This window comes from Bufo bufo, chromosome 3 (assembly GCF_905171765.1).
Source record: "Bufo bufo chromosome 3, aBufBuf1.1, whole genome shotgun sequence".
Taxonomy (NCBI): Eukaryota; Metazoa; Chordata; class Amphibia; order Anura; family Bufonidae; genus Bufo; species Bufo bufo.
Genome location: NC_053391.1, coordinates 159,247,607 through 159,262,184, shown reverse-complemented (window position 1 = coordinate 159,262,184; position 14,578 = coordinate 159,247,607). Strand labels below are relative to the sequence as shown.

Below are 14,578 nucleotides of genomic sequence, written 5' to 3'. Positions count from 1 at the left end.
AATAAACATTGGTGGGGCAGTGCGCCCCCCCAATATAATAAACATTGGCACAGTGCGCCCCCCCAATATAATAAACATTGGCACAGTGCGCCCCCCCAGTATAATAAACATTGGTGGCGCAGTGCGCCCCCCAACACCCCAGTATAATAAACATTGGTGGGGCAGTGCACCCCCCCAGTATAATAAACATTGGTGGCACAGTGCGCCCCCCAACACCCCAGTATAATAAACATTGGTCGCGCAGTGCGCCCCCCCCATGTAATAAACATTGGCACAGTGCGCCCCCCCAATATAATAAACATTGGCACAGTGAGCCCCCCAGTATAATAAACATTGGTGGCGCAGTGCGCCCCCCCCAATATAATAAACATTGGCACAGTGCGCCCCCCCAATATAATAAACATTGGCACAGTGTCCCCCCCAGTATAATAAACATTGGTGGTGCAGTGCGCCCCCCCAACACCCCAGTATAATAAACATTGGTGGCGCAGTGCGCCCCCCCCCAATATAATAAACATTGGTGGCGCAATATAATAAACATTGGTGGCGCAATATAATAAACATTGGTGGCGCAGTGCGCCCCCCCCCAATGTAATAAACATTGGCACAGTGCGCCCCCCCAATATAATAAACATTGGCACAGTGCGCCCCCCCAGTATAATAAACATTGGTGGTGCAGTGTGCCCCCCCAACACCCCAGTATAATAAACATTGGCGCACTGCGCCCCCCCAATATAATAAACATTGGCGCAGTGCGCCCCCCCAATATAATAAACATTGGCACAGTGCGCCCCCCCAGTATAATAAACATTGGTGGCGCAGTGCACCCCCCCAACACCCCAGTATAATAAACATTGGTGGGGCAGTGCGCCCCCCCAATATAATAAACATTGGCACAGTGCGCCCCCCAATATAATAAACATTGGCACAGTGCCCCCCCCAGTATAATAAACATTGGTGGTGCAATGCGCCCCCCCAACACCCCAGTATAATAAACATTGGTGGCGCAGTGCGCCCCCCCCCAATATAATAAACATTGGTGGCGAAATATAATAAACATTGGTGGCGCAATATAATAAACATTGGTGGTGCAGTGCGCCCCCCCTCAATATAATAAACATTGGTGGTGCAGTGCGCCCCCCCTCAATATAATAAACATTGGTGGTGCAGTGCGCCCCCCCTCAATATAGTAAACATTGGTGGTGCAGTGCGCCCCCCTCAATATAATAAACATTGGTGGTGCAGTGCGCCCCCCCTCAATATGATAAACATTGGTGGTGCAGTGCGCCCCCCCTCAATATAATAAACATTGGTGGTGCAGTGCGCCCCCCCTCAATATAATAAACATTGGTGGCGCAGTGGGCAGTGCCAATGAGGGTTAAAAAATAAAAAAAATAATTAACTCACCTCCTCCAATTGATCGTCTCCTGTTCTTTCTTCAGGACCTGTGGTGACATCACTGTGCTCATCACATGATACATCACATGATCCATCACCATGGTAATGGACCATGTGATGAGCTCAGTGACGTCACCACAGGTCCTGAAGAAAGAACAGGAGACCGGCAGCTACGCGATCAACTGGAGGAGGTGAGTTAATTTTTTTTTATTATTTCTTAACCCTTATCGGCACTTCCCACTGAGCCACCAATGTTTCTTATATTGGGGTGTTGGGGGGGGGGGGGGGCGCACTGTGCCACCAACGTTTCTTATATAAATACAGGAGGCGGGTGCCGGAATCAAATAGCCGGCACCTGACCTTTGTGACAGGGAGCTGCGATCAGCGGCAGTTAACCCCTCAGGTACCGCACCTGAAGGGTTAACTCAACTGCAGCTGATCGCAGCTCCCTGTCACAGAGGTCGGGTGACGGCTATTTGATTCCGGCACCCGCCTCCTGTATTTGTATTACAGGTCAGTTATCTTCATTGGTGGCGCAGTGGCCACAGCCCCTCCTCTCCTCCTCCTGTCTCTCTTCTTATTGGCAGCGGCGGGGGCAGCAGCACAGGGGGGAGGGAGAGACTTCTCCACTGCGCTGCTGAATAGAACATCGGCGGCGGGGCAGAGAACTATAATCTCCAGCCCTGGCTCATCTCAGTGCCTGCCCCGCCCCGAGGGAGAACACAAGTGCCGCCTCGCCTGCCGCATATTACATTGCGAGCTGTCGGCCGCCCGGCGCCCCTGTTGCTATGGCGCCCTGTGCGGCCGCACAGCCCGCACACCCCAAAGGCCGGCCCTGTATCTGTCTAAATCAAACAGCACCACACATGAGGCGCTGCCTCCTCTCTTCCTCTTCTCTTTACATGATGCTGGCTATGGGATTTAAATCATAATATGTACAGTAATCTGTAGGAAAGAAAAAGTTCTGCTTTTACACTATTACAATTGCTTTAAACCTGAAAGTAATCTGTACTGTGTTTTACTGTGTAAAGGTTGTAGTATGGTATGCTTTTGGGGCATCAATTACGACGTCACAGTGATGCAGAAAGCAGTTAGGTCTGTCGGCTGAAGAAAATATATCACAAAAAAAATTTGGTCAGTTCTAGCTACTCTGGAGAAAATGGCAAGCCCAGTAATAGCTCTTGGCAGCAAAAAGGGTAATGTGCTCTGTAGTGTTTGTTACTACTATAATCACCTATCTCAGTTGGTGACCTTGGGAAAACCGAAAACACATGTCACTTCACATTAGTCTGCAATAGGCACCAAGATAGCTGATATTTTATAGGCAAAGACTGCTATAAGAAGGTAGGTTATGATGAATGAAGCCTTACAGTAGTGATGTGTAATGCTGATATAGTCAGATCACTTAAAATATTAATATCTCTCTATTAGATAATAAAATAATTGGTAATTTAAAGTTTTAAGGGTGTTTAAAGGGGTTATCCGAGAATAAAAAAAAATGTCCCCCACATGCCTGTACCCCTCACACTAAATATACTTACCTGGCTCCCCGCTCCCTGTGCCGCTCCTGCAGCTTCTCCCTGTGCGCTGGTGAAAACATCCAGTGGCGGGGGGGGGGAGCCATTGGCAGACGGGGACGAGCCTCTCTACCGTCACCCGCAATGCTTGGGAGGCTTGTCCCCTTCCCAGCCTGACATTGGCTGCCCCCTCCCCCCCCCCCCAACGCAGGGAGAAGCTGCAGCGTCTGTGCTGAGACCAGGAGAGATGCGGGGAGCCAGGTAAGTATATTCAGTGTGAGGGACCTTGGGGACATTGTTTAGTCTCGGATAACCCCTTTAATGGGAATATGCATTGTTGTAGTCAATATGTAAAAGGACTCGATTAGATTACATTTTTTTCCCCAGAAAAAGCTCCACTCTTAGCTGTAGTCTGTGTTTGGTATGTTTCTCAGCCTCGTTCACACAGCCCATGTTATTACTTTTAATTAACTTCAAGGGTTCTTGAAATTCAGACGTGAACATGAATAAACAATAAAAATTAGCAAGTACAATAGTCATGAGCTCAATAAGCAATATACTGGTAAGGAAGAAGGGCCCTGCCTGCCAGGGGTTACAATCTTCTGAAGGAAAAAGACTGGTAAGAGTAGACACAGCTTATACAGCTGTTTATTGGAGGTGGTAAGCTTTTCTGATGAGGTGGGTATCTTAGGTTGCATTCACAATTTTGAATAATTAGAGAGTGTCATGTGTTGGGACAGAGAGTTCCAGATTATGGGGATTGCACAGGAGAAATTTTCGAGAAGATGATTTTATGAAGCAAACATGAGAACAGAAGGTCTTGAGAGGGCCAGGGATTACATGTGGGGAGAGTAGGGCATACACTGATTGTAGATTGATTTGTATGTCTTGTCGTTATTTCGAAATTAATTGGCAGGGCAATGGGTTGCCATTGAGGGAACTGACTGACATAGGAGGAGGTAGAAGAATGAGGAGAGAGGTGGATTGGCTGGCAGCAGAGCTAAAGAGGGTCTGTCACCAGATTTCACAATAGAAACAGCCTACATTATTAAATAGATTGCTTAAGCCTGATGAGGCTGGTGTTCTTACACAGTGGTTGTAAAATTAATATTGAAAGTTTTCCAAATTGATATTAAAATTAGCATTTTTTGAGTTCATCTCTCTGTCTTTAGCTGGTCTCATAAAATGCTCATTTTAGTATCAGGTGGGAAAAAAGTTAAGAAATATTATGCAGTCATTCTGATATGAATTTTCAAAGTAAGTACACCAACCTTAGCTGAGATCTGTTTAATAAAGTATTGTGAAATCAGGTGACAACCCCTCTTTAGGACACTTTCACATGTCAATATTTTTCACAGCCCATCCATTCTGCCCTGAATAACACCTGTAGCAACCAGCCAGGAGGCCACTACAGCTGTCACACAGAACAAAGGGATGGGGCTGCTAAGCAGCTCTGCATAGAGAGCACTTCACAATAAAACACCTCCTTCTGGGCACTTGCAGGAGCAGTACCTGGCAGAATAGAATTTCAGAACAGAGCCATGTGAGATGCCAGCAGAGAGTGGGCAAGAAAAAGTACTGTATGATGTCATTCAGGAGAGGACAATGTTTGTAATGCTAAAGTTTAAGATGATTTGTAATGGGAGGGAGTGGTCAACTGTGTGAAAGGTGGAGGAAAGGTCTTGAAGGAAGAGCATGGAGCAGAGTTATGAGGTTGTGAGGTTTGAGTGGAATAGTCGGACCAGAAGCAAGACCATGTGACCGAGAAGAGAGTGAAAAGTGAGGGGCAAGTTCAGTATGGACATCAGTATGAATCAGCAAAAAAATGGACCGATTCTCTTTTGAATGCTGTATTATATACATATGGCACCTGATTAAGCATTATATGCCTGCACATAGAGTTCTGCAAATAAAATGAAAGACTTCCGTACTCCACAAGATTACTTAACATATTGTATTAATTTATTAGGTGAGTATCCAGACAATAACTGAATGTTTGTTGGCCATAGGCCTTCTTCAGAGTACTGGATAAGCTGCACCAGAGGGGATGGAAACGGCAAGAAAGGAGGGCACTATCGCCCTGGAAAGGCAGCACTAGAGATTGTGGGCAGATGCCCTGTAGGTATGGCTACTCACCTAATAAATGAATACAGCTCTTTAGGCAATCTTGTGGAGTTCGGGAGTCTTTCATTTTATTTACGTTGGTGTGGGAACCATCTCCTGCCACCCACACCCTAGAGTTGGAGTGCCATCTAGTTATCACTAATGCACGTAAAGTTCCAATGGCTCCAGAGTACAGAGCTACAGTAGACACTGGCTGCCAACATATAGCCATGTGAAAGAGTTCTAGGACTGTGTCCACACTATTTATACTATGGGGAAAATTTATCTTGACCAGTTGGTGCCTTCTAGACTGGTCTTCATATCCCCTGCACTGCCAGAAGATGTGCCTAATCTTTGATGAGGCGCATGCCTCATCATAAATTAGACGCATCCTCCCGCAGTCTGTGCACCTAAACAGAAATTGACAGCAGCTCTGAGCTGCCGTAGACTTCTGGCTTAGTTTGCGCCAGAAAGCTGGTGTAAATGAAGATAACTTTGTCGCATCGGCTTACCATGCCCCCGTCAGGCCCTTGTCTTTCTGAACAGTGGCAAGGGTGGCATAAAAACACCACTTGCGACTATTTGTTAAAAAGTTGCATTTAAAAAGTTGCAAGTGACTTTTTAACTTCACTTTTCTCGTGCATACTGAATTAGAAGTCTCTCCCCCCCCCCCCCCATGCGCCCATCCTAGAATTTTTTTTAATTCAAGGATAAAACAGTCTGCAAGCATTTTATCGATTAAAAGTAAAACTAAACTTGAACTAAACTGTCACCTGCAAATTCCTCAAATCTTTAGTAGAGATTTTTGGAAATGTGTTAACACTCTGAATGCCGTTTAGAATATTAATTGGTAATTCAATGTGTTCTTTCACAGGCAGGTGAGAAGGTTCAGCTCTATATTAATGAACATATTATAATATCTGTTTTAGATTTTATAGAATTGGAGAGAAGGACAATATAGAATATTTAAAATCTCTAAAAGCTGTTTTATCTAAAAATGGTTTCGAAATTGAATGTCTTGTTTTTCGATTACCACGGGGGTAATGTGCCTCTGCAGAAAAGGATTATGAGATGCTCAGAAAATCCAATTGACGTTGGCTTCTGAGAAAATAGGGGGCACTGAATGTTAGCCAAGATTACATCAATCTTGTTGGCTGGGCTTTTGATGGTAATTTCACGTGTAAGAGCTTTGGGGAACAAAAATATTGTAACATTTGTATATAAAGGTATTAAGCGATGCTGTCATCAGGGCAGGTCGATGAATAAATCTATATTTCAGAACGCAGTGCCCCGAGTGTACGGTTTAGATCCTATTCTATGGATTGATTTGTTCTTCTTGCTCATAGGATTTCAAGCTGTGGAGAAAACATAAGCATGTTTGGCTGCTTAGAATCCTGATGAAAGGGTTTTTGTGCTTTTTCTTGAAACTTACAGTACATGAAATGTACCCATTTCCATCATCTATGTAGTTTTCTGTTTTACTTCCTAATAAATGAAGCTCGATGATTCTTTTCAGCCAGATCCACTGCAAATTTTTCACTGCGGACTTGCCACTTGAGAACATACCATAAAGCTTTTTGCAGCCAGAGGCTTGTTCACAGCAAGTGGAATTTTTAAAGGCATCAACATAAAATAATTATATCCTTTGCACTTTGAAGTGACTGAAAGGCAAGTAAGTGTAGGTTCACATTTGTGTTTAATGGATTAGGCAGGCTTTTCCAGCAGAGAACAGCCTGCCAGCGGTCACTGGATCCAGCCTAGTTCACAGCTGGACACCATTGACTATAATGGGATCTATTAGGGATCTGGATGCTTTTACTGTAGGCTTTTGGCCAGAAAAAAAAAGTTGCATGCAATGGTTTTTGCCCAGCCGAAACGGGCACTTATGTCAGGAAGTGGCCAGATCCCATTATAGTGAATGGAGTCTGGCGGTGAATGGTAATACCCAGCTAGGCCAGATCCAGTGAACTCCGGCAGGCTGTTTTCTGCCAGAACAACATACCGGATCCGTTAAAAGCAAATATGAACCTATCCTTAGATTGTGAGCTCCATTGGAGGCAGCAAACAACCATAATATCTGTAAAGTGCTGTAGAATATGTTAGCCCTATGTAGAGTAAAAATAAATAAGAAAGAATGAAACTTTTATTTAATGTGTTATTCACTATCTTTAGACGTTCGCCTAAAAAAAAATCTTTCAATATACATGTACTACTTTTGCTTCATAAAATCGGTTGTTTTTTTTTTTATCATTTGTTTTTTGTTTTGTAATATTCTAAGACTCTTAAACTTTTTTTTATGTTTCCATTGAGACAACTGTGGTGAAGTAACCAAAAACAGCAATGATCATTTTATAGATATATATACTATATTTAATATTTTTTTTATAATAATGATAGTAATAAAGGGCTGGATAAGTGTTGTTTTTGCTTGCAATTTTTAAAGTTATTTGTTTTTGTTTTCAAAATATTTCTTTTTCTTTTTTTTAAGTCCCACTTGAGGACTTCATACAAAACTACTGTATTGTAATGTGTTTTACCTTCCAATATTACACTGACAGATTGGCTATTAGACTTAATAGGCTTCTGTGCATCACAACCCTGGAGGCCATGGTGGTCATCAAGACATTGCAATCGTATTGCGGGGGGCGCAGCTAGGTACAAAATAAGCTCCCTTCGTCTGTAAACCACCTAGATGTCGCAATCGCTATTAACCATGGCATCGAAGGCGTTACGTGTTCGGGATCTGCGCTAGCTGCGATTTCAGCTATTGCAGCTCCTGAGCCCATGCCACCCCAGTGTAGTACATGTACAGCGGTTTGCGATAAGACTTTGGCAGCTGTGCCATACAAAGGTGTACATTTTTTCCTACTATGTAGTTCACCGACATTTTCATTTTGACAGTAAAGGCGTGATACAGGTATGTGCATAGGTACTTTATTGTAAACAGCTGAGTACCTTTCCCAGAGTAATATGGCTGTCAAGGTTTCTCATATAAAATGCTGTATTTTCTTCACTATCATTCAGTTCATCTGGAAGCTATTCAGTTATCATGGTCCCGATATTCTTTTGTATCTGTCATATTCATATATTTCTGCTTATTTCTCATTACGCATCTAGTTGCATGTAAATTATGTATATACTCGGAGATGCACTGTATCACAAAGGACACGTTGGTTGACCTATGTAAGATAATTTGAATGTAAGTGTAATTTGAATGTCTTCATGGGAAAGAAAAATGATTCATCGCACTCCAATAAAGTACTCTTCTTTCCTGTTTTCCTAATCCAAGAATATTAGTTTTGGAGACAAATAGTAAGATCATGCTGATATGATTGAACAATATTGAGTATCTGCAGTTACCTAATATTATATAAGTTCCTGTACTGAATTCTGTAATGATATTAGATGTGGAAACCTGTAGATTATGTGACTATATTGTTTTCTGTGGTTATCATTGGATATTAGTCAAGATAGGTTCCCTATGCTAAGCTACTAGGCACAATTGTACCATGTGGCAGGTCCCAAAGCCGAACAGGAAGCCTTTCCTGTTTTTGGTCAATTAGGATTGCCATAATTATTATTATTTGCCAATTGCCAGAATAATGTGAGAGAATGTTTTAAGGCATTTTTATTACTTTCTGCAATGTCAAAAGTTTACCTACACTAAGATTACTATGCCTTTAAACAATTCTGGACTGCCCATATGATGATGTCATGTGTTTGGAAGCTTCTGGAAGGTTTGTTGGCAACATCTGAGTTCATTATAGACACGCCTGTGGATGTATTTAAATGCACACCTGAAACAAACTGCTTCTTTGTGTAGCATCATGGAAAAAGTCTAAAGAAATCAGCCAAGATATCAAGAAGAGAATTGTGGACTTGCACAAGTATGGCTCAACCTTGGGTGCAATTTCAAGATACCTGAAGGTGCCTCGTTCATCTGTACAAACAATTTTATACAAGTATAAAAAAGATGGGAATGTCCAGCCATCATACCGCTCAGGAAGGAGACGGGTTCTGTGTCCCAGAGATGAACGTACTTTGGTCTGACATGTGCATATCAACCCAAAAACAAAAGCAAAAGACCTTGTGAAGATGATGGCGGAAGCTGGTAAGATTGTGTCAATATCCATAGTGAAACGAGTACTGTTTAAACATAGGCTGAAAGGCCACTCTGCCAGGAAGAAGCCATTACTCCAAAAGAAACATAAAATAGCCAGATTCATGTTTGCAAATGCACACAGGAACAAAGACCTACATTTCTGGAGACATGTCCTGGAACTAAAATTTAATGACCATCGTTACGTTTGGAGGAAAAAGGGAGAAGCTTGGAAACATAAGAACACCATCCCAACTGTGAAACACAGGGTGGCAGCATCATGTTGTGTGGTTGTTTTGCTGCAGGAGGGACTGGTGCACTTCATGCACATCATGAGGAAAGAAGATTATGTGGAAATACTGAAGCAACATCTTAAGACATCAGCCAGGAAGTGAAAGCTTGGGCCAGAAATGGGTCTTCCACATTGACAATGAGCCCAAGCATACTGCCAAACTGGTTACAAAGTGGCTTAAGGATAACAAAGTCAATGTTTTGGAGTGGTCGTCACAAAGCCCTGATCTCAATCCTATTGAAAATTTATGGGCAAAGTTGAAAAGGCAGGTGCGAGCAAGGCGACCAACAAACATGGCTCAGTTACACCAGTTTTGTCAGGAGAAATGGGCCCAAATTCCGACCAACTATTGTGAGAAGCTTGTGGAAGGATATCCAAAACATTTAACCCGAGTCATACAGTTTAAGGGCAATGGAACCAAATATTAATGAAATGTATGTAAACTTTTGACTTTGCATAAAGTAATAAAAATGCCTTAAAACATTCTGTCTCTGTCTCTCTCTCTCTCATTATTCTGGCATTTGGCAAATAATAATAATTATGGTAATCCTAATTGACCAAAAAAAGGAAAGGTTTATTCTGATTTCATGTCGGATATTGAGAAAAACATGCATATGTGTCTTTTTATATACTGTAATTGTGTTACTATATCTTGTTCAGTGTCTACCTATTGAAGATGCAAGAACCTTTGTCATGATCCATTTCTGAAGAGTACTATGGTACGACTGCACACCACAGCAGCGTCCATTGAGCCAGTATAGCATTTGTTTGTGCAGAGCTGTACTACGTTATCGTGTGCGATGTGCTAATGGGCACCTTAGGTAGGTGAGTGACAGCTTATAAAAACCTGTTTTTTGGGCTAATAGAGCCACAAGCAGGTTTAATAAGGGCAGTTTTTGATTCATGTTATTAGTACGGACCTGGCCATATGTTTAGCTTATAGGGCTCAAATCTCATGACAGAATCCCTTTAAGCAAATGGCATTTATCATGTAGACAAAGTTACTACAAGGCACTTACTAATGGATTGTGATTGTCCCTGTTGCTTCTATTGCTGGCTAGATAAATTTTTCCATCACATTATACACAGCTCGTTTCCAAGGTTACGACCGCCCTGTGGCTGTGTCTCCACAATATAGGAAAAACCTTTGGCCTTGCTGGTGGCTAGGATCGCAGGATTGTGCATAATCCAGTGTGTAGTCCAGCTAGAAAATTAACCCTTATAAAGAACAATAACTTTAATTTATAAATTCATGACATATACTGATTGTCCAATGTAGGTAGATCCACAGAAAAGACTGGGTAAATTAGTTATGGGTGGGGAAACTATCCCTACTTACAAACCCTAAACTATACCCTCTGCCCAGGGACGGCCCCTAATGGTGGGGACTCCCTGTCCTCGAGCCTAAGACTACCACCTCCTATATACCCCTGATTGATGTCCACTGGTAGATTAAAGCCTCAGAGTGAACCCCCTACATGGACAGAAAGACAAAACAGACACAAATGTTGTGTACAATGTATACAACCCTAGTGATGTATAAACACCAAGAGGTACATGGTGCACTAGACTAACTCTTAAGACACCCTATTAGATTAATGTTTGTAATCACAAATTCAGCTGCTTGGTAAACTTTACAAAAAAATTAGCTTTTTGATGAATTACTTTGTCATGAGATGCATTTCTTTGTAAGTAGTGAGTGCAATGACAGGGAACAGTGATTGCACCACCGTCCATCATGGACTCCCTCAGATGCTGCATTCATCACGGATTGCGGGATCTGATGATAATATTACAGTGCAAAGTGAAAAAATGTATAAAATTATACTTACCCTTATCAATTTGATCACGATGAGCTTGATTGAAAATCCAGCGCGAAATCTCGCGCAGTCCGTGATGTCGTCATCACGTCAGCCGGCGTGGTGACATCATATGTCATCGCACACAGGATTTTGTGTGGGATTTTCAATTAAGTTGGCGGCAGCCGGCTCTTTGCGCGCAAAAGGATGAAGTAAGTATGATATTTTTTAATATTTTACCGCCATTCAGGGAAAATTGATTTGTTGCTATGAAGCACGAGGAAATTCGGCTTTGCGGCGAATCAAATTTTTCCTGAAATTCAGATCAAAGTCCTTCAGTTTGCTCAACACTAGTTATAACCATGGAAATGAGCAGTGTTTATGGAAGAATTAATCTAGACAATAGACCATCATAATACAGTAGTAAGAGTATTGTATTAACAAATGCATTTTGCTGAAGTGACACAAACCCTTTAAAGGGGGTCTCTCACTTCAGTAAGTTGCATTTATTATGTAGAGAAAGTTAATACAAGGCACTTACCAATGTATTGTGATTGTCCATATTGCTTCCTTTGCTGGCTGGATTCATTTTTCTATCACATTTCACACTGCTTGTTTCCATGGTTACAGACCACCCTGCAATCCATCAGTGGTGGTCATGCTTGCACACTATAGGAAAAAGCTTAAGCCTCTATGGTGGCCGGGACCATAGGAGCACACATAGGCTAGTGCTTTTTCCTATAGTGTGCAAGCATGACCACCACGGATGGATTGCAGGGTGGTCTGTAACCATGGAAACGAGCCGTGTAAAATGTGATAGAAAAATGAATCCAGCCATTGGATAATAACAATACATTAGTAACTGCCTTGTATTAACTTTCTCTACATGATAAATGACACTTACTGAACCCCTTAAAGTACAATAAAAACATAAGGATGTGATTTTTCTTCCATGTAGATAGAATAAATATGTCCTGGTGCTATCGTTCCTCTGGTTTATACATTTGATAGATCAGTCACAACCCCTGAGGCTGGCATCCAGGAAAGCATTGATTTGAGTGCTGCTTCTAGAGGAGAATACATATGGGATCTGAGAGGGCATGTCACCATTTCATACAAAACTGACAGAAGTACTCACCTGTACAAAACTGAGCCATTATATACCTGTGTGGACGAACCCTTAGTCAAAAAAGATTTACCAGCTGAGACAAAGACATTTGTAGATCCTTGTATTTCCCTTTCATTTTAAGTAATGGACTGTGTGAACTAGCTACAGTCTTGAAGAAGCTCTCCGACAAACATTTTTATTTTCTGGGTCGTTAGTAAGACACATGAGGTAAATGGTAGCTAATCCTCTTACTGATGACTGTAGATGTGAGTTATCCACTCCCTTCTGTTCCTCAGCTGTGTCATGTGACCCTCTGACTCTCCGATTGACACAGTGTCTTATGTGTGGACAGGAAGTCCGTTTCTCTATTCATTCCTATGAAAGCCTTGATGACAGACTCGGAAATGAGTAGAGAAACTGACTTCCAGTATACACACAAGATGCTGTGTCAGTTGGAGAGCCAGTGTGTCGGTCCCATGACACAGTTAAGGACCAGAAGGGAGCGGATAACTTACAAATACAGTAAAAACAGTACTTTCACTACAATTTACATGATGTCGTTTTCTAACTGGCCAAAAAAATAACATTTTGTGGGAGTGCTTCTTTAAGTGTTCTCATCCCCACAAATCTAGAAATGTGACAGAACTAGGTTACTGACATTTAGTAAGTTTTCCTGCTTAAGTCACCCATATAAAATGCAGAGCAGAGCAAACCTTCTGCCCTAATGCAGTTTAATGTCTGAAGAATTCTGTAATGGCTTAGTATAAGCTGTTTCATTTTCACCAATCTGAAGCTTGAAGCTCTTTTTCTCTTTTGTCGATATGGCTGATTTTTCAGCCTAGCAGAGAAAAAAAGGAATGCTGCGGGTGGTGACATTTACATTTGTTCCCATTTTATATATCGAAATAGCAAATGGAGAAACAACTGTACAATACAATAATAATCTTAATAAAAAAAAATATGTTTTTGAAGATGAATACTGTGTATTCAACACTTTTTTTTTTCTTTCTATTTGCCCACAGCCACTGTTATTCGGCCCATGGCGCATATGCTCGGAGCAAGCTTGCCCTTGTGTTATTCACCTATTACTTACAACATCTGTTGACTGTAGAAGGTAGTCACGTGACTGCTAATGCTGTGGACCCTGGAGTGGTTAATACCGATCTTTACAAGCATGTATGGTATCCAGGGAGATTTGTGAAATGGATGACAGGCTGGCTACTTTTAAAGGTATGTACTTTTAATATTCAGATGTCCTTTTAGATATGCTCGTTTCTACACCAGTCCTTTTTAAAGGGGTCTTAAAGGGGTTTTCCAGTTTAAAAACAAAAACAAAAAAAAAAACACCGCAGTCAACCTCACTGCATTATATGTCAGATGAGGACATTCTAAATGCATTTTGACTCCTCCAGCATAATTGTTATTTGTGACCCGTACCTGGCATTTACATTCCAGCTCAAGTCTGACGGGGAGTGTTTGTAGCATCAGGTCTCTGCCTCTCAGGTACAAGCAGAGTCAGCATTAGTATTGACAATACAGTGAATACTAATGAATCTGTGTTGGATATAGGTTGAGGGAGGCACTCTCTTCCACCAAATAGGCTTTAACTAATGATGGTATTTAACAGGTCTTCCTCAGGATTTTATGTATATCATCTGTATGTCAGGCAGAAGAGTTACCATTATACTACAGACCTGCTCTGTTCGAAGGGCTGCATTTTCTGTGCTTAAAAATGATATTTTCTTCACAGGCTTAACACTAAATGAATAGTATATTACTGAAATGAAAGAAAAATTGCACCATCTACTAATCACCTTTAAATAATACAGCTTATATAATTACAGTGACACACATACTGTTTTGTGATATTTGTGATACTAAGGATGTTAGAAAAACTTTAACAGTTTTTGCTCCCTCCGTTTTTTAGCAACAATAATTTTGCAGAAAATTGTAACTTTTAGCCTGGACGAAAAACATCAGAAAGTAAAAATTCTATTTACCGTAACCTTTAGTATAAAGATTATTTTACAGGTTTCAACCCCAGACCATATTTACAGCTGCCTGTATAAAAGCTCTGCTGTGAAGAATGGATTTTTTATGGCTTATAGTTTTACTTAATTTTTTTTTGCAAATATGACAAAATCATAAAACAATATTTGGTATCCCTGTAATTATAATAACCCATACAATATAGTAAACATATTATTTATCATGATTGGTAAACGGTGTGAATAAAAATTTGCCTGTATGGAATCTTGAAAT

The 14,578-nt window shown here is 41.3% G+C and overlaps 1 protein-coding gene across 2 annotated transcripts in view; it reads left to right on the top strand.

The window, feature by feature from the left end:
• Positions 1 to 14,578, top strand: part of DHRSX (dehydrogenase/reductase X-linked) — a 403,310-nt gene that overhangs the window by 308,506 nt on the left and 80,226 nt on the right. For both annotated transcript variants that reach the window (XM_040423740.1, XM_040423739.1), the window contains exon 6: positions 13,339 to 13,546. In XM_040423740.1, the coding sequence (XP_040279674.1) occupies positions 13,339 to 13,546 (208 nt within the window). The remainder of the gene's footprint in view (positions 1 to 13,338; positions 13,547 to 14,578) is intronic.